The sequence below is a fragment of the Tasmannia lanceolata genome, unplaced genomic scaffold (genome assembly GCF_043159265.1).
Source record: "Tasmannia lanceolata isolate RefF3 unplaced genomic scaffold, GAP_Taslan_0.1 ptg000015l, whole genome shotgun sequence".
Taxonomy (NCBI): Eukaryota; Viridiplantae; Streptophyta; class Magnoliopsida; order Canellales; family Winteraceae; genus Tasmannia; species Tasmannia lanceolata.
Genome location: NW_027518692.1, coordinates 47,267,833 through 47,288,951, shown reverse-complemented (window position 1 = coordinate 47,288,951; position 21,119 = coordinate 47,267,833). Strand labels below are relative to the sequence as shown.

Genomic DNA, 21,119 nt, shown 5'->3' with positions numbered 1-21,119 from the left:
TATAGGCACATAAGAGACTTTCTTTAGTCTTCTGATTGGAATCCATTATGATGGTCACAATAGACACGAACTCTGATACAGTAGTGGCAACAACATCAATGATAGCACCAATTACAAATGCAGGCGGGGCAGCTCTTGACTCCCGCCTGGCAGTATGAGGTCATTGGATTTCTTCTTGCCAGACAGATTGGGCAAAGCAATGACAAAGAGTTGAATGAAAGAAGTGCCACGTTGCTAAGGGTAAGATGTAGCCACCAGCGATATCCATTATTAGAGCTCCTAGTATATGAATTCTGTAGGGTTTTTTCCGCATTGAATAGAATTCTATGCATAGGGGCTTCGAACCTTCTTAGAAGATTTGACATCACCTCACGACTCACGTGGAAACGGAAAAGTATCTGCTTCAAAGGGAAGGATTTTGATCTGATCCTCATAGAAGACTTACCTTGAGATCTTTCTTTGAAATAGATCTGAATTATTGTTAAATTGCAATTTCCCTCAATCTTGTTGGAATAAACAAACTAGATCGTGGTAGAAGATAAGGTTCATGAGAAGAAACTTGTTCTCTTAATGCCAAACACACGAGGAACAATTTGGATTTTATTTCTATATAAGGTCTAGGTTATAAGAAGGCAGCCTTGGTGCAATGGTAAGGTTGCTCCATTGTGACCCTGGTCACGGGTTCAAGTCACAGAAACACCCTCTCTGCAAAACAGGAGTAAGGTTGTGTACAACTAGCCCTCCCCAGACCCCGCAATGGCAAGAGCCTCATGCACTGGGCCGCCCTTTTTTTTTTGTTCTTAAAAGGTCCAGGCCATAGGCCTTTTCGATGTCTTATATGTAACTTTCACTGTAGTGGAAGCTCTTGAATTACACTTGCACCACACGATGTGACGAAATCTCTTCTATTCTCCATTTATGGTTTTTTATCTATTTGTCTGTTTGGATTGTATCAAATCCTAGATTGATGTTTTATGCAACAAATGTGGCTGTTAGGGAAGGTAATAAAACTGCATTGGTTTAGTAACAACCCAAGCCCGTTAAATACTAAAAGGCAAGCAAGGAGAGCGTGGATATCAAAACATTGAAGTGCTGATATCATTTCCCTCTTTTTATCTTATCGGTTTTCTCGTGCTTATGTAATGTACGCATGAGCTTTTCTTCTCCCTGTTCGTTTCATTTTCCTCTTGTAATGGAGCTACATTCAGTAACATGTATAGATAAAGGTAATCTGTCTTTCCTTCACGTGATCTTTTGCTGCTTCTATTTTAACAAATAAAAAACAGTCACCAAAAATAAAATCTGTCTTTAACCAAATTCCTAAGTATTAGATACTGAATTCTATCTTTAACCAAAGATAAGTATAGAAGACAAGACTTCTACAAACTAAAAACCTACATAAGTCCAACATCAAAACCTAAAATCAGTAACTTGGGTGGGCCATAGTTTGAATTACATAAACATTCACGTCCTATGCATAGTTTACTTCTGTATTAATTTCTTAAAACTGTGGGTTTACTTAATTTTTATTATTTAGACAGAAAATTCTATAAGAAATGTGTCATAAAAAGTTAGCTAGTTTTATCATATCCATTACCCTGCAACGTAGTTCCTTATCAATACATATTTTTTTCCCCAAACATAGCTTAACCTAACATAGTGGTAGCGAAAATTATTGAATTTTCTTGTCATGTACGTACTGAGAAGAACAATGAAAAATACTAAGAATAGAGAGAGGATTATTTCTTGTAGAGAATGGCTGCTTCAAATAGAAAGACTGCAACTCAAACCAATCCAAGTTGTTAAAACTCTTTAAGACCTTTGATCAGGAAGTAGATGAACGAGATGATCCATCTCGACTGCTTGGATTGGAATCCTTCTTAAACATCGTTTCAAGGTTCTGGAAAAATTTTACTGGCCTAACCTGGAGAGGGTGCACAGAAAATATTAACAAAGAAATTTTAATCAGCATATATAGTTGGGAAAACTACTAAAAACCCCCAGGTACTACAGGAATCCCCCAAAAATTTTCTTAATTACCAATCACACCATAAATATCTTTTAATTTTGCCTATTACCAATTTTACCCTTTCTTATATCACCTGACAAATCCTGAAATCACTCCATCCATAAATCTCTCTCTCTCTCTATCAATAAGTATAGTTGAACTCCGCTCTCTTAATTGAGAAATTTTAGCCGTGCATGCATGTGTAGCCCAAAACTACAGTGGGCCCACATTACTGGGGTGATCCAAGCCATTCATTTGTGGGTCCCTGACATGGATAGGAAGTGCCCAGAAAATCTCCTCTTTAGGATGATCCTAACCCTCCGATTTGTTTAGGTTTAAATGGGGATCGGAGGGTTAGGATCATCCTACAGAGGAGATTTTCTGGGCACTTCCTATCCACGTCAGGGACCAACAAATGAATGGCTTGGATCAACCAAGTAATGTGGGCCCACTATATTTTTGGGCTTGCATGCACGGCTAAAATTTCTCAATTAAGAGAGCCGAGTTCAACTATACTTATTTAGAGAGAGAGATTAATGGATGGAATGATTCTAGGGATTTGTCAGGTGATTTAAGAAAGGGTAAAATTGGTAATAGGCAAAATTAAAAGATATTTATGGTGTGATTGGTAATTAAGAAATTTTTAGGGGGATTCCTGTAGATACGTTTTTATCCAAGGGGTTTCTAGTAGTTTTCCCAACAAGTGTAGTTTGGGGGCAGAACACACATGATATACATAAAACCGTCTTAAACAGCATTAGCATTAGGTTAACAACTACTTATACATTCAGACATAAATGCCCCACTCCCTGCCTACATCTGCCAAAATGTATGTAGGTACATAGGAAACTATTAAGTACATGCTTTATGTAGGTACATAGGAAATGTTCTTAAGTCTCTTAAGTGGAATCCATTGTGGTTACAATGGCCATAGACTCTGATGTGAAAGTGGCAACAGCACCAATGGCAAATGCATGCAGGGATACTCAAGGACAAATGTTTGGATGAAGCAAGTTCCACATAGCTAGGGGTAAGGAATGTGGGTGATGGATAACACCTATCAGATAATAAATACTCTCTAAGACTATATATAAAATGCACCCACTGGCAATATTAATTATTAGAGCCCCAACTGCATATAACTGTGTAGATCGATCAATTAAATTATATGTGGGTGAACAGGTATGCACCTACATATACTATTAAATTAATCGATTTACGGAAAATGATATATATAGCTAAAAACATAAATATATAGACAGTGGGACATACTGTTTTTCATGTCCTACCAATGAATTTAATATTCCAGTCGAAACCAACATTAAATAGCATCTCTAATGGGAAAAAAAACAACACATGGTTTTTTTTAATGGTAAAAACTACACATGTTATATATGACAAGAAGTTCTATTTGCATGTAAATGCATATTAAGAAATGCTTATGAGAGAGAAATGCACCTTCCAACGCCTCTTATGAGAAAGGCAGTTACTAATGGCCGACAGCCGATCAATTATTTCTCTGAATGTAGGTCTCCTTAGTGGGTTCTCACTCCAGCATTCTTCTATCAACCTGTATGCAAAATACAATTGCTAAGATCAAGGCTATTAAAAATGACAAAAAATCCAACTTAGATTGGAAGATACAAAGATCCAAAATTCCTTGAAAACAACAAACTGTACTAATTTGTTTTATCAATGCCATTTTAATCTCCAATTGCGAAAATCAAAGCTATTAAAAATGGGAAAAAAAAACAATTCAGACTGGAAAATAAGATACAAACATCCGAAATTACTTGAAGAACAACAAACTGTACTAATTTATTTTATCAATGCCATTTTAATCTCCAATCTTCATCTATTCCACATCCTTTTTCTTGTCGGATGGTAAATGTATTCCACTTCCTAACCAACAAAAACATTCGGACTTAATGGACTCCCCAGTCCTTACACGGAGCATACTTTCCGTGCAATACACCTGGAAAATACTTTGGACACTGTGTGCTTTAACTGAGATAAAAAAACTTTTCTTTTACAGGTGAATAAAAACTTCAATAAAACAAAGCAAAGAAACACAATACAGAGAACAGAGTACATATTACAGAGGGGGCAGAGATTGCCCCGCATACAACAATTCTCTACTCAGTCAACCCATAGAAAGCAAATCAACAACTTCATTCACGCATCAGGGGGTATGATAGAAGGAAAAGGACTAACAAAAATAAGATATTTCGTTGATAATGTCTTCTAATCTTCATGGGCCTGTGAATCGCCTATCTGCCCATGATATGTCATTAGACGAATCACCTCAACCAGCAGGCATCCTCCCAGCTCAAACAAGAGATGTCTTAAGCTATCGAGGAAGGCTCTAGCTTCCAACTCATTCGAGTCAACCCTACCAATTGGTCGGGAGAACACTCAAAAGGTGTCCAAAGGTGTCCCCTGAGGCCATGTCTGGCTGCCAGGAATTTTTTTTCATGATAAATCGGTGTCTCCAAGTGTTGAGAGATGGGTAGGGAGAAGGAGAGAGATATGAGAGGGCACGATTAAGATGGGCCTGAGAAGTCCCTAAAAATCAAGAAAAAGGCTATCCGATTTTGAGTAGAGTTTTTTGTTTCCTGATTTTTTGGCACTTCTCGTCACTTGGGAGACTAGTTTCCTGTTTTTTGTTTCCCGGTTTTTAGCCACTTCACCCTCATTTCCACTTGGAGACACCGATTTATCATTAAAAAAATTCATGGTAGCCAAACATGCCCTGAATGTTTTTTGAAAACACAAACTATACACTTGAAGCCTGGGCTGCCGAATGCCGTGCTATCAAAGTTGACCTTGATGGTATTGGTAAGGTGGTCTGAACTTTTCCACTACCTACTCTATCCCCAATGATCTCACCCTGCTTACAACGGAAATCTTGGATAGATTACCCATTGAACTCCTCCCAAACGCCCAAAAGATGGAGTTCTTTCTACCGCACCAAACAGTCTTCCCCATATGGAGGGCGGCCCAGTGCACGAGGCTCCCGCCATTGTGGGGTCTGAGGAGGGCTAGATGTACGCAGCCTTACCCTGCTTTGCAAAGAGTTTTGCCCATATGGACTAGTCATCAAATATTATTTTGTTTCTTTTAACTGAGATAAATAATAACAATGATTAAAAAAATCAAGATTCAACTAGAACTAAGAAAATTACTGATTTCATCTGCTCAGCAAGCTGGCATTGGTTTACCTACACGGCTACACGTGTTCTGCCAGTCATACAGGGGGTGATCTAATTGATTCAAAGTTTATATTCTTATTGTAATTTATTCTTAATATCTACATAGGGTCTACACTTTGTTTGCATGCCAAAAATAAAATATGCCAAATGTGCATGAAATTAAAATTCAGTCTCACATTTAGTTTCAGATGCAGCAGTGAGAATGCAATTAACAAGACTTACAAGGTATAACCAAAATTTTTAGATGCAAAAATAAAATAAAATAAAGGGAACATTGTTCAAGGAAAAGAATTTGGAACAACATTGATGAAGAACTTACTCTTTCAAACCATATGAGTACAGCTTCAGTGGAGCTCTAAAGGGAGGGCGCTCTTTAGCAGCATATGATTTTGGAACTTCATTTTCTGGCTTTGTCGAAAATGGTGGAGATCCTTCAATCATCTGGAGTACATCACATAAACGGAATATGTTAGTTCAATACCAGGAGCGCCATTTTATAAGTTCAACATTCCTTTTCAAGTACTTAAGGTACACCTAGGAGACTATTAGACTGCTTATACGAAAATCCTTATATGTGCCAATAAACTTCATTCTTACCACATGTTAAAGAATAAAAAATGATAAATCTGTAAGTGACATCCAGGTAGTTTTCAGTACAAAAACTACACTTCCTAACTTGTTTAAAGAGCATTCAACAAATCATACTCATACAATAATTAGAAGACCGTATTTGAGCTCATTTAGCTCAGTTGAGAAGGTCATCTTGGATTCAAGGAAAAGATAAAACATAAAAATCAAATCAGGAATAGAAAAGAAAAAAATAATAATCAAATGGCAGAATTCTAAACACATTAATCATAATCCTTGCCTTAATTATTCCCAAATGACTTAATTGGAGAAACACATTAACAGACCCTTAAAAAATGAAGACAGACCTTCATGAAACAGAAACAAAAGAAAGTCTAACAACTCCCAATGTATATAAGAGTTCCATATTTTGTATCGTGTAACAATATTAAGATCAACAGAAGGAAGGGCTAACAACTCCCACGAAAAAAATACAGGATGTACAAAGAATGTAATTATGAATCAAAACATACATGCATGATCCTTGAAGAAAATGAGAGACATCATGAAAATACCAAAAAAGGTAAAAATGGAGACCATTACCTCTTGCAGAATTAAAGAAAATGAAAAAACATCCACTTTGGTATCATATTCCTCATTTCGGAAAACTTCTGGAGCCATATACCGGCCTGTTCATCAAACATAAATAATTTGAGAAACAATTGCAGATGATGAAGCAATCAAATTGACTAACCGTGTTGCAGATGAAACAAAATCAATACTAAGTGAAAGCCAATAAATATTGATGAAAGAAATAGGTTAAACATAAAACAGAAAATTGGAACCAAGAATACATTGCAATCACGTCAAAGAAATCTATACATTTGTAATTTCTGTTATCACACAAATAGGGCAGCCCGGTGCACGAGGCTCCCACCATTGCGGGGTCTAGGGAGGGCCAGATGTATGCAGCCTTACCCCTGCTTTGCAGAGAGGCTGTTTCCGTGACTCGAACCCGTGACCACCAGGTCACAATGGAGCCACCTTACCGTTGCGCCAAGGCTCGCCCTCTGTTATCACACAAATAATTACCTTAAAAACTTCCACGGGTGTGGAACACCTACAAAGATAAAATTGTTAAATAACTGGATATACAGACAACATCTGTAAAGAAAAATGTCTCCAAATCAAATGAACCAAGGATGGACTCAGATGAGTCAACTTGGTCACAAGGGAATCAAATCAAGAATTAGACAAATTGAACCATGGAGGAAAAAGGGAAGGGCGTTGTGGTCGTTATCTTTGCTGGCTACCAGGTGGGTATTATGGAAAGAAAGAAATGACAAGAGTTTTTGAAGGAGTAGCCAAATCTCCCTACTGTTTATTCATTAAAGTATCAGTGCTAACTATTGCTTGGACAAAGTCACTCCCTCTATTCCATTTTGTCTCGGCTTTTGAGTTGTGGGAGGGATGGGAAGTGATTTGTAATAGCAAGGACATCCGCCCTTTGGTTGTACAACATTGGCAACCTCCTCCCGCTGGGCTTTTGAAGTTAAATTTCAATGGTTCTAGCTTTGGCAATCCGGGGCCCGCTGGTATTGGGGGTGTATTGAGGGATTCATCGGGGGAGGTTTTATGGGCCTTCTCTGGTCCTATTGGATCAACTGATGCTAGTGAAGCTAAGGTGAGGGCGGTGCATCGGGGACTTATGCTTTTGGACAAGGAAATAATGAACCAAACTATTGTAGAAGGAGACTCTCTCAATGTCATTAGGTGGCTAGGGGCTCCTTGGTCGCTCCTTGGAGATTTGCTCATTTCTTTGACGAGATAAAGGACAAATCAGCAAGCTCTTCCATTGATTTTGTTCACGTGCGGAGATCTGCAAATGGGATTGCTAACAAGCTTGCTAGGGATGGAGTTCATAAGCAGGATTTAGAATTCTTTGATTTCTTACCCCCGTGACAGGTCTTTCCGGCTTTTGTGGGATGATTTGTATTGATTATTTTTGCGTTGTTCTTTTGTACCTCCTGGGCGGACTTCCTCAATCTTCCCCTTTTCTTTAATGAAATTTGTTACCATTCAAAAAAAAAAAGAATTACTTAAGGAAAACACAAGTGCGAACAGTTGGCAGTAATACGTGCATTACTGATTGCCTCTGATCCCACCTTAATCAGATGATCCTAACCCATAGATCACCTTGATTGAAAAAAGGCATGATTTTAGATTTAAAAGTCAGAAATCACATCCCTTTTTACTAAGGTGACAATCAATAGCTTAGGATCATCCAACCACAGCGGGACCAAAGGCAATTTGGCCTGGACTAGTGGTGTCCCACCAGATCAATGACGGCATAACAATCTCCCACATGTGCAATAGGTAAAGCATCTTATCAAAATTGGACACACAGCATGTCCATGTCTTCATACCATATTCTTCAGAAATAGTCTAATAAAAGTTTGCTTATAATTGTTAGAGAGTTAGATTAGTGTCGGCCCCATCTACTTATGTTTCAGTGTGCCTGCTCAAATTTAGGTGTGTGGGAGAGCAACTACTCTCCCCATGAATTCTTTTTCCTCCCTCCTTCCTTCTCTCTTCCCTTCTCTTCCTCCGAGATTTCCTCCTCCCTCCCTCCTAACAAAATGAGTATTTGGGCTCCATCGGCAACTTTAACATGGTATCAAAGCGTGAATTTTATATCTTGCCCAAGATCTAGGAGCATAAGATCTAGATCCTAGAAGTTATGTGTATCATCTATAACCTTAACTCTTCCTTCTGTAACCTTAGATCAACTTTGAATACCCTAAGTTCATCATCTCTTCCATTTGAGTCCCTAGCTTCATCATCCAGGCATTCAGACATCTCAAAGCCCCCAAAGTTCAAAATCCTACCTACAAAAACCATAAAACCCTAACCCTAGTTGTTCGAAATTTTTAAACCTTGGAAACTTAGATTTGAACCAGAGAATCCTAGACCTGAAACTTAAAATCCTAGATCTGAACCTTAGTACCCTCTAGATCTGAAATCTACAATCCTAGGTCCACACCCTAGAACCCTAGATCTAATCCCCAGTTCTCCTAAAAAACCAGTCCAAATCCTATTTGCGAGCAACACTAATCTTCTCCATCAATCCCCTTTTTAAATCCCTAAGACTGCATCATCTACCTTTCTGCACAAATACCTTATGGGGATCTTCTTGGATTGTTGTGCCCTAGATTATCTTTGTTTGATCAAAGTCAAAAAGGATGAAATGCAATATCTCCTTGCCATCTGCTTATGGAGTTGTACCTGTGTGGACGGATACACTATCTTGCATGAGGGTTGCATGTTCATGAGGCTGTTGTCCTCTCCCTCATCGTAGCTGCTTTGCCATTGTGTGAGGACAGTATGTTCGTCAAGAGTGGACAATTCCACAACGCATTCGTGCGACCTACAATCATGTTGTGCGTGTTTGTTGTATGGAAGTTCTACGCAGTACGCACTACTTCAACACTTGTTTGTGGACCTGATGCATTATGAGCTGGTGCTACTCTACGTGGGCCATTTCAGATTACTAAGTAGCCCTTATGTGGGCTATTGTGGGCTACTTTGGAGCCTTTGTTTATTGTTGCAAAGCTTCTATACGGGTTGCTGCAAGCCTTCCTTGTTAACTATAGTTGTTAAGCCATTATAGAGGCTGTCAAGTTCATGTATATTTCTTTAAGCATTTACTCCATTTCTTGTGTGTCTACTTGATTTCATGTATATTTCTTTAAGCATTTACTTCAGTTTCTTTACTTAATTTGATAGGGCCCATCATTAGGATGGACCTAGTGGCATATATTATAATTTCTCTTTAAGTGGCTCAAACGATGAAAGAGATGGGATGTGGGAAAGTAACTACTCTCCCCTTGATTTTTCATTCTTCATTCTTCATTCTTTTTTCTTCCTCCCATCTCCTCTTCTCTTCCTCGTACATATTTCCCTCCTTCCCTTCATAGAAAAGTGTGTTTTGGGCTCCGCCACCAACTAGTTTAACTAACCTCATATGTTCCTTTACTCTCAACATCCAATATCAGATTATTTTTCTTTTCTTCCCCAATTCCCACCACCAACTCGTATAAGACATAATAAATGGGGATCCATATAAAAATGTGTTTCGATCATGCAACGACTATTCATTACTAGTTATATAAGGAAATAAGTTTATATCCAAAGTTTAAATAGAAGTCATGTCAGACAAAAACCTTTGCAAATATCAAAATTGCATTGATTCAATAACTCCGGTTACATCTTGAGAGCTTTAAGATGAAAACTTTGAGTTGCTTAAGTAAAGGAACTATGATGATTTCTTAAGAATAAAGAACAACTTAGTCTTTAAAACTATTGGATGAAATTTTAGAAAGATATAAGCGACCCATCTTCCAAAATTATTTGCCTAATTTTCAATAGCAGAACTCACTAGGTTTTGTATGCCTCTTCTTTTCTTTAAAATCCTTTTTTTTTTTTTTGAACAAGAAAATGCTACTATTCTTTTCTTTAAAATCTAATCAATTTATAAAGAACAATATAGGTTTGGTAATTTCCAATACATGTTTCCTTTGTTTTCTTTATATTTTTGTTAATTGCAAAATAAAAGACTAGCTTTATTTAGCCAGGATATCTTAGGGCAGGGACGACCTGAATGCAAATTTTTAGCTCCAGATTTTGGAGATACCTTGGAAAAGGTGACTCTCATAACATTGTGGGTTGGGGGTTCCAGATCCGGCAAGGTCAGGGGGCCGCAACATTTGGGGCACATAATCAACGAGATGGGGGACCTCACAAAGGGAAGAAATTAAACTTTTCAACATGTTCTCCGGGAATCACAATGCCAATGACAGGGCAGATTTGCTGGCTAAAAGTCGTGCAAGCAGGGATCACCTTGTTGAGGGGCAATCTCTACCCCTATAGTGGTCTTGCGATGTTATCGATATGTTCCTTATCTCTGTACCCTTTATTTCCTTTTGTAATTGTTAAAAGTATAAAAGATTAAATAACGCCATCTCCATCAGCTTAAGCTTTTGGAGTAAGTGGTAGTTTCACTATATAATTTGATACTTTTCAGGAAAAATACTTCACAATTTCACAACTAATAAATGTTTAATAGATTAGGGGCTGTATCAACAAACATCAGAACCATGCAAATCATTATTATGGATGGTGCTTCTGTAAACCTAGGTAACCCCAATCATTCAAAAAGGTAAGCCCAACGTAGGACTTGCATTTGCCAAAAAATAATCTTAAGAATTAAGAGTCCCTTTCCTTGGGTATAATCCAACAACAATGCCATAGCAATTCAAAGACAAAATGATGCATGAAACTATCTTGATGAAACTCGGTAAGAAACTAGTAGGTGGTCACCACTATCTACCTCGTCTTTTATGTCAATCACAAAAAAAGCACTTGTTTCCCAGATCTCTACATATAGGCTGGGATAGTTTGAAGTAGTGTTCTCCATTACGAATTCCTCAATGCCTCACTAATTCAACCCAAATCAAGCACCACAATGAAGAGTTCGATTACTTCTCTATAATTGTTTTGTTTCATAAAGGCCCAGATTGAGTGAGTGATTAAATTGGTAAGTTTTGGCATTTATTCTTGATAGTTTGTGACTAGGCATAAAAATAATAACAGTATAAATAACAGCTGTTTACCCATTATATAATGCCACTTTGAAAATAATGGAGATCATGGTTATACGTTCTGTAATGTAAGAGGAAATAGTCATTACAATTAAAGGTTTTTTTTTTTAAATTGATGAAGGTTCCACTGCTTAGAGCCTATCAGTGTCCTGATTGCAGTGATTCAGGTCCCAGTTGGACACTATTTAATAATAGGGATCTGTTGTCTCCATTCACGAGGTGGCTGGTCTGAAGTGCGACAGACCAGCCACGAAAAGACTTTTGCGATGGACACTAGCAATTCTCTTAATACATATCATTACCCAAAGATATTCCTCTGTAATCTATAACTGATCAGAAAGAATATCAGACATGGTGTTGTAAATTATCATGTCAAAACACACACACACAAAAAAAAGAACACGGATTTGCTGATGTATACTCTATTACTCTGTAACTGCCAACTCTATTCTTTATAAAGATTCTTTAGATTGTTATATCTCTTTGCTGCTTCAAGATTCTCAATGAGATATTTAATCCTTTATTGGTCAATTAAAAATCTGTGAAAAAACTATCCTGCAAATTCAACAGAGATGGGGAGCCATTTGCATTAACTCACAATAAAGAAAGAAAAAGGCACCAGAGAAAAAGCATATACTGAACTTACAGGAAGTGCCTTCACGTGATACAGCTCTATCTTCGTTAACAGTATTTGCTACTTTAAGCAGCTTGCTAATTCCAAAGTCTGCAACTTTCAGATGCCCCGAATCATCCCGCAGTATATTTCTGTTATCTTACACGCAGTAAGCAACATAAGAGTCCCAACAGTTTCGGACTATTCAAGAAGATGGAGCCTTGAGACTAGTACAAAAATTGAATCCCTACTAGAGGAGCTAAGAAAATACAACACTGATAAGATCACTTACGAAGGCTCAAGATCAAGGTGAATAATAGCTTCAGGCTTATTCTCATGCAAGTAATTCATTCCCCTGGATATTTCGTAAACAAAATTAATGTCGTAGTCGGAAGTGAAAAAATATGTAAGATTCAAAATTCATGAAATAAACAGGAAGTCTGGCTATCAGTGCATGCTTACTCATAATCTTAAGTTTTCTACATGTATTTCAAGAATACAAAAAAAATTCAAACACATAAGGCAGTTGGCAGACCTTGCAATATCAAGTGCCAATTTCAAAGCTAGTGATGGCTTTAGTGCACCTCTCCGTTTCAAGAATGCACGAAGATCACCCTATACAGAATCAACCAAAACTAAGAAAATCAAGTTCATTAATGGAATTTGCCCACTTGGGAGGAAAAAAAAGCAACCCAGTAATATAAATGTAAATATGCTGTCCTCTTATATGTCCAGATACTGACATTCAGATTTGACTAAACAAATAAATGCAAAACTGAGTTTCCTACACTAGATGTGCTCTTAGCACTTTGGCAAAAATGGGAAGGTACAGATGCACAGGCACAATGACAGAGACAGAGAAAGAGACGGAGATGGATGCACGGACGGATAGACGCACGCAATTTAAAGAATATGTGGTGGTCAAAGTAATCAGTATATAAGTTATCCCTCATCACACCTGATTTTTTTACCTTATTTGATTCATTAATAGTTCCTTGAATGAAGATTTAAATGTTAAATCATGATTGCTTTACAATCTAGAGAACAATGGATCAAATTGGGACATGTTTCAAGGCTTTTGTCAGTTTATGCATAGATATCTACATTACATGGATTCTTCTGAATCGATGACGTCCGTGTTGGACACGTCTAGGATTATTATTCTTTAGGATTCACCGCAAAACTTCTAAATCTCTTTAATCTATTTTTTCCTATCTACAATAACAAATTTACAATTATACATGTTTTCAGTTTTATCTACCCTAATATTAAGGTTTTTATATGGAAATGAAACATTATATTTACTTAACTTACCAAAATTCTCCATATATTTAACCCGTACGGGTATGGCTCTTTGGCTTAAAGTCTTGGGTATGCTCCTCACTGACGTGAATTTGAATCACCCCGGGCTTACCCGATGTGTGTGGTTTACGGGTGATTGTGCGCATCCATAGGGAATAGTCCGTCCTAAAAATTAGGGTTGGGATACCCTATGTCATGAAATAATAATCTCAATATATAACCATATTATAATGTTAAATAATTAAAATTGGCCGGATCCATGAATCCTTTTTGTAGGTTAGCCGATCTGACACTTGATACCCGTGTCGGATTCCAACACTCGTATCGTACTCGTACAACATAGATAGATATTCATAATCTCATACACTTTAAGTATCATGTCGATATCAATGAGTATTAACAAATCTGATAAAATGCTCCAAATCCAATGTTTTAGGCAAAGAACTGTCAGATTTGTGAGGTCAACAACACTGGGGTCGATGAAACTGGAAAATAAGTATCTCCAAGAACTTATTATAGAAGAGCTGATGCGAGGCTTAGAATCTAGAAAGAAAAGAGATTAAAATTGTTTGAATGTGCTGAAGGTTGGCAGCACGAGTGACAACAGATCTATCGCCCCCTTCTGTTAACAGATGAAAGGCCAGCTAGAAAACTAATATCTGTGGATCAAATTTGCTGAAGATGATCATGAAAAAACAGCTTCTTTTGTCTTTTTTTTTTTTTTTTTTGGTAGGTAAGCCGGGACCAAACCCCCGGCCTCTTGGTTGACGAGCAAATCCTTTTACCAATGAGCTAGAGGCTCAACCCCAACAAACAGCTTCTTATTGTCAGATTTGAGTCCACTTGTACAGCATAAAATCGTAACCATCATAACCATCAGAAAGAAGGCAATATCATTTGTACCTTGAAGAACAAGCAAACAAGGTTAAGATTGATGACTTGTCCTTATGTAAATGGGAAACACGGTTCCTTTGGCTCAAATTGTCACTCATACATGATTTTTTAACAGCTTCTCAGAGGAGTAATAAGTGATAGATGAAAATTAAAAATACGATGGCAATTCCATAATAATCTGTCAAGATAAATAACATATTTTTATATCAAGCCAACCAACAAAGGCGGAAACCCAGCCTAGATTGAAAGAAGAGAAATCAGAGAAATTTACAGCATTTTTATCATGTAAATATCCAGAACTGTTATTATTCAAAGATCAACAAAAACCTTGGGCAAATACTCAGTGACTATCATCATTGGACTACTTTGAGTTACGGCACCCAAAAATTGGACAACGTTCGGATGCCGTATTTTCTGTAGCAATGCAAGCTCGTCCCTAAACGCCCTCCTGTAAATCCAACGTACAGAAAAATATATCTCAGAAGGCAGAGATATGACCAAATATGACAAAGAAAAATGTGAAGGCAAAAAATGCACATAATAATAAGGAAACAAAAATCGGAACACTTAATAGTATATGACCAACCCACACTTTATCCTCATCAGTAAACACATCCTCCCCAAGCTTCTTTACAGCAACTTGGGTTCCACGCCATAACGCAATACGAAAGGTTCCCTGGTTTTTTTATGTTTAAGAAGACATGAAACCATAGCGCAGTAGATGTCATATATTAATTTGCTATCTAAAATTAAATTCACATTTGCATTACAAGAGAACTTAGAAATATTAAAATCAATTTGATTTACGAATGAACACCCTAATTTACAAGAGAACCTAGAAATATGTGAAAGTTGCACCATGTGAACTACAAGCCATGCCAAAAATATTATAAACTAGGTAAATGCTAGTGGAAAAAATATTTCAGGCAATACCATATACATATTAAACTAGGTAAATACTACTAGAAAGCATACCCCATAAGCTTCTCTACTTGTTGTCAATGGCTAGTAATAACCAGCTCTGAAGAAGATAAAGAAATAGTCACAATATCTCTCAATGCAGCATGCATGCCTAAGTCTGCATCCATGAGTCAAGCGGATGAAAAGAAAGCACGTTTGTTAGGGAAGACTGTCGAGCTTGATAGGAAAGAGAAGCAAGGACCACTTACTGATGAGGAGATCCGTGAGCGAAGGATGCTTAAGGAGCATTATATATTAGGGTAATCATCCATGAGGAAACTAAGTGAAGGCAACATGCACGAAACAAAGATTGAAAGGAGACAATAATACAACATACTTTCACAGCATTGTCACTACGAGAAAGAGATCCAATCGGATTCAGTCTGATTAAAAAACAAAGTGTGATTGTCCCAGTGGCATCTCAAATGATATTGTCAAGTTCTATGAACAGCTTTACTAGTCAGAAGGAGGCTCTTTACAAAAATAATGAATCATAGTGTAATGTGTGTAAATGGGACATAAGGCAATACTTGAAATTAAGATAAATATTTCATTAATACAATGTCATTTGGAGGGGGAGTTGATCTAACTCTCCTTCTATCCCCCAAAACCTTATTTTCTCCTCTTCTTCCTCTCTTCTCACCTCAACTTGCTCACCTCATTCCAACTTGGAACATATCCGCTTGAGGGGGAGTGTTAAAAAATTACATGCTAGGGCAGTTTAGTCATTTCATATAAAATTGTGCATTCGTTTTCGAAATTAATGATTTACTCTCTCCCCGCATGTGGTTCTCTCCATATCTTTTCTCTCTTCCCTCTCTTTTGTGTATCATTATAGTATCTGATTTTCCCTCTGGGATTGGCAGATTCTTCAAAGCCATGATAGAGCCAATCTTCGCAGCCATGATAGCACTGTGAGATGGGCATTTTAGGACCCATTGGTATTGTTGGTTCCAATTTAGCGGAAGGGCACTGACATCAATGAGTTGAATATTGACACAGACTCGTTCAATGTCATCCGTGATCCAGTAGGGATCGGAGAAGGAAGGCTTCCCTTCGAGATTTTCCAATGTGAAGAGATTATATGCCATATCGGAGGTTACTTGCCATGCTTTTGGGCAAACATGTACGTTAGCTAATGGGCTTTTGATGATTTTGCATGTGGTGGAGTGTCTATAGAGGACCTAATTGTCTGCAATCACTATCCTTTCAGGGATCCACCTTCACTTCTTCATTGTTGTTTTTTCTTCTTGAATATTTTCACCTGTTTGGTCATTTGATGTTCTATTGCTTTTCTTTCAATAAAAGACTTCTTAACTCAAAAAATCCTAAAAACAATAAATAAACCTTGGCTCATAGCTTATAATTCAAAGAGTTCCTTGCAAACTTTGATTGGATAAAATAGTCTCAAACTAACCACGAGCTAGAATAGATCAGAAGACACAGTGAAATAAATAAAACCATATGCACTCAAGAAGATTAACAAAAATGACTGAATGTCATATTTTATGAGTACAAAACATTCAATTGCAACTAAAATCAATCAAAGCAAGCCATTGTCATCAGCTGTGATGCTTAACCATGTGGACATCAACCAAGCAAAAATGATAGCATTAAAAATTTCAATAAAATGAATTTTTTTGGAAAATTTCAAATTGAACTGCTAAGAAAGGAAGGTTGAAGTACCTTAGTTATATCAACACTATTGCTAAAATCAAGCTCATTTGGATCAATTTCATATTCTGGGACTTCACGAACGTTTTGGACATGCATTGGAGTGATCTGCAAGTGGTAGAATCATAAGAAACATATATCTACAACATATGGGATAGAAAGAGAAAAAATAGAGCCTGTGAATAACTGTCAGTGGGCTGCAAGAAACAAACAGAAATGGAAATGCAATCCAAAAAATAATTAGTAAAGGATGATATAGAATACAGACATACCAGAGGCTTTGCACCATGTTTCTCCAAAAGCTTGATCACATCATGATTTTTGTAATGAATTGCATCTGCAAGTGGCTGATTAAGCAGCAATAAATAATTAAGAAAATCTACAGCTCCCTTTATTGAATGATTAAGATGACAATAGTGCAGATTCCATAGTATGCAGCTACTTGTAGAAGTTGGACCAAAAACGGAACATTCGATTCAAGCAACCTATGCTTTAAAATTGTGGTCTAGAGTAAGACTTTAGGAGGAACAGAGTAGTATCCAATGAAAGCTTCTTAAAACCCTTCAAACAAAGAAATACTTGTTTCCAGATAATGTTTCAAACATACAATACATGTCCGTGCATATTCATTTTGTAAAATGGCTATGTGCGTGTTTGGCGTACCGTTTAAAACGCCGTTTGGCGTTTGAAACACCGTTTTGGAGCCAAATGGCCGTTTGGGAGTGTTTGGGTGCGCAGCCACCGTTTGAAACACCGTTTTGAACGGAGTTTTTGGGCTGTGGGTTTTTACGTGTTTGCCCTCACCAAAACCCATTTTTACGTATATGCTTGCGAGTTTATGCGTTACGTCAAATACCAAAAAAGTGGGGGTGTTAATATCATTCTTGAGGACACAAATTTGTTAAATTGTTAATATTTAATTCAAAACAAGGGGCTGCTGATATCATTATATGATCACTTAATTTTGATTTTTTAAAGACAAAAGAATTAAAAGAAACCCTAGTTTCTTACTTTCTTCATCTACTTTGCAAAGTTGCAAACCCTCTCACGCCTCACTGCCTCAGCGGCTCCACTCGTCCGTCAAATCCGGCAAATCCAGCCGTTAAGAAGAAGAAGGAGAAGAACCCCAAAGGTATAGCCATTTTTTTTTTGGCAATGATGTTTAATTTTAGTAGTGTTTGAATGAGATCCTAATGACCTTTTAATATTGGGCCTAATGAGAGAGTAGTTGAGTTACATTGAGGCCAACCAAAACAATGCCCTTTTTGGTCATTTTACCACTAAAACTCTGTTTTGTGGCATTTGCAACCAAACACACAATACCTCCGTTTGCCATTTAATATGCCGTTTTGATCTGGCCAACCAAACATGAAAACGCCGTTTGGCAAAACACCGTTTTGCAAAACGGCGTTTTAAACGCTATTTCAAACAGTACGCCAAACACACCCTATGTCAAGTGGCATGAGGCACAAGATGGCTTGTGATCTAGCCCGATAGATCACCAGCATGGCAGATCAAGTTGAGTTTCATAATTCTTATTTTGTATTCTAGTTTGTTTACACGGTTTGATATTCATAGATCTATAAGATTCATTATCTCTTTGCAATATTCTTACCAAAATCGCCATTACTTCGTTCAAACTATCTATCTATCAGTATTAGATAAACTTTGGTTTGACCCAATTCCCTCCTAATTGTTTGCAAATAATCAGGAACCCTAAAAATCCTTAGGAGAAAAAACAAATGCATTAACTAAAATAAAATGGATAATTAAACATACTGTACTGCCCCACCGATCTTCCGAATCCACCTCAGCACCCATCCGGAGCAGCAAATCAACTACCTCAGTGCGACCATGGCAAGCCGCAACATGTAGAGCCGTCCGTCCATCAATGTCCCTGAAATTCACATCAGTTCCAGCACCCAAGAGCTCTTTGATCCCTTTCACGTCCCCTTCGCTAGCAAGATTCATGAGCCGAAATGTAGAATCGATTGTTTCTGCAAATTCAAGTTCATCGATGTTATCAGATTCCTTCTTCTGATCAGGCGCAAGTGATGATTGCCTGACCAAAGGAAACCGTACCACAGCCTTGGATTCCATAATACCCTAGAGAAAACGCAAGGAAAAAACAACCACGAAACTAGTGTCGAATTTCACAAACTTAAACCCTAATTTTCAATCTATGGTGAAAAAACCATAATCTGTTCCATACGCAAGAGAGAACTCAAGAGAAGAAATCCACAAAACAAGTGTCGAATTCCACAAGCTTAAACCCTAATTTTCAATCTATGGTTTAAAGGGAAATAGTAAACCAGAATTGTGAGTATGTGACGTCTTAAACCCTAATTTCTTTGAACGAAGTGACTGTCTAAACCCTAATTTCCCTATATCTGTGGCGGATTGTAGAATCAAAGGAAGAAAGTTGACAAATCAGATGAGTGGAGATCAGACTGGAAAACCAGACAGCAAAAATGGTGGAGATCCGATTCGGACAGAAAAAGGGCAAAAGATTTATGCACATGACAGCTAAACAATAAGACTATGTTGGCCAAAAAGTTTAGTAGGCGCTCCTTTTCATTGAGGATGCACTGGATTGCCGGCGCTGCTGGAATCGGTATCTGATTACGATTGGGCGTTTGGTTCAAACAGTCACAGAGAATGGAATAAGGGGGAGGATTAGTCGATTAGACACCAGGCGGAATTAGAGGGAAAATGTTCTATCAATAAGAATTTTTATAAATTTAAAATTTAAAATTTTTTCTAATTCTGTTTAATGGAGAATTGGAATATGATGTTGAATCCAATTCCTAATTCCAACAATCTAAACACAAACGCTAAGGGGCCATTTGGATATACGGATTTTAGAATCTTGAATTTTCTCAAAATTGTAGATGGGAGATTAGAGAAGAAAAAGACCATCTGTGGTTTTCTGATTTCTTACACTTCTTTCCGACAGCAAGAGAGCAACAATCGTCCCATATTTCCAGGTTTTAGAAATCTCATGATGCGGGAGAGATTTCTAAAACCTGGATTTCTTACTTAAAATCCAATAAACGCTACCAGGACAGCATACAGCAGCTTGATCATGATCCCTCTTTTACATTGTTTTCAAACTAACACCTGGATTCTAAAATCCGTGTATCCAAACGGCCCCTAAATAATTTAGCGATGTTTGTTTTAGATTTTGACATCCCGTTGCCACGTTTAGATGACTCATGTTTTTGTTTTTGTATTTGGATTTGAGTTTTGGATACCTAAAGATCTAGTCCAATTCCAAATCTCAATTGCAAATGTGAGAAATCCAAATCTAAATCTTGTGGGTATCCAAACTTGGCCTTACTGAACTTGAAATTTTTGGGCCAATAATTGGTTGGCCCCTCACCATCAGTTGTCACAGACTCATAATCGGTGACCTGTCACAATCTAAAGCGAGCAGTGCTTGGTTGGCATTTACTGTTCACGTGTCAGTACTTGTTGGCTAAAAAAAATTTCAAATTCAAGTTGTTTTACACTAATTGAGCAATTGACATACCACTCAAATCAAGATAAAAAAGGAAGGTAAAGAGAGAGAGAGAGAGAGAGAAATATATATTCCTTTCTAATTTTGAACGGCAAAGATTTATATTAATAAGAAATGAAACCTGGGAGGACCCCGATACTTGAGAAGATCAAAACATTACTTCTAGGAGAGAGGAAACATAAAAAGAAAACAAAACATAACCCTATCAAGGAAGAAGGAGATCAAAGATTTCCAAGGCCATCCTAGAGGCTCCCTCCATAGCTAGTCTACCGGCCTCACTAGTAGCCGATCTTCTTAGATAGTGAAAAAGAAATGGAGAATGGCGCAACTCATTCCAAAATCTCATCATGCAAACTGCCAAGGATGGGAGAGATTTCCCTGATCCAAAATCTCATCAAGGTCGCCCTAGAGGCTAGAGGCTCCCTCCCTACCTACTCCATAAGCTTGGTTGAGTTATTAGAATGGAAATATGTGAAACTTATGTTTGGCTTTCTTCATTTCACAAGTGCACTCTCTGTAGTCATCACATAATAATTTTTCATCATAGAATGTTCCACATAAACAAAAACTAATAACATCTCCTAATGGATGAAATTTACACTGTAAACTGTAAATTTTCATAGCAAAGTTAAAAACAAGCAAAATGCATAAAGTGCCATTGGAAATTCACAGAAATGTTGACTTGCTACCTTTGGATTATACTCGTCCC

At 37.4% G+C, this 21,119-nt stretch overlaps 1 protein-coding gene across 1 annotated transcript; it reads right to left on the bottom strand.

Annotated features, from left to right (window-relative positions):
* Positions 1 to 1,561: 1,561 nt before the first annotated feature.
* LOC143891619 (serine/threonine-protein kinase 12-like) lies at positions 1,562 to 19,541 on the bottom strand. Its single transcript, XM_077396147.1, has 12 exons — positions 18,670 to 19,541; positions 17,163 to 17,237; positions 16,903 to 16,998; positions 14,847 to 14,932; positions 14,584 to 14,704; positions 12,596 to 12,675; positions 12,353 to 12,415; positions 12,094 to 12,212; positions 6,391 to 6,476; positions 5,540 to 5,661; positions 3,467 to 3,578; positions 1,562 to 1,924 (listed from the first exon to the last, which is right to left on the bottom strand). Exons 1-12 carry the CDS (start codon positions 18,988 to 18,990, stop codon positions 1,826 to 1,828), a joined length of 1,380 nt encoding a protein of 459 aa, XP_077252262.1. The 5' UTR covers positions 18,991 to 19,541; the 3' UTR covers positions 1,562 to 1,825.
* Between the last annotated feature and the right edge of the window lie 1,578 nt (positions 19,542 to 21,119).

Bases quoted from the DNA above. Each gene is read 5' to 3' on its own strand.
- LOC143891619 (XM_077396147.1), bottom strand. From the start codon at position 18,990: ATGGAATCCAAGGCTGTGGTACGGTTTCCTTTGGTCAGGCAATCATCA. The intron at 16,999-17,162 runs GTATGTCTGTAT...TACCACTTGCAG, and splicing joins AACATGGTGCAAAGCCTCTG to ATCACTCCAATGCATGTCCA. The intron at 5,662-6,390 runs GTAATGGTCTCC...GATGTACTCCAG, and splicing joins TTTCTTTAATTCTGCAAGAG to ATGATTGAAGGATCTCCACC.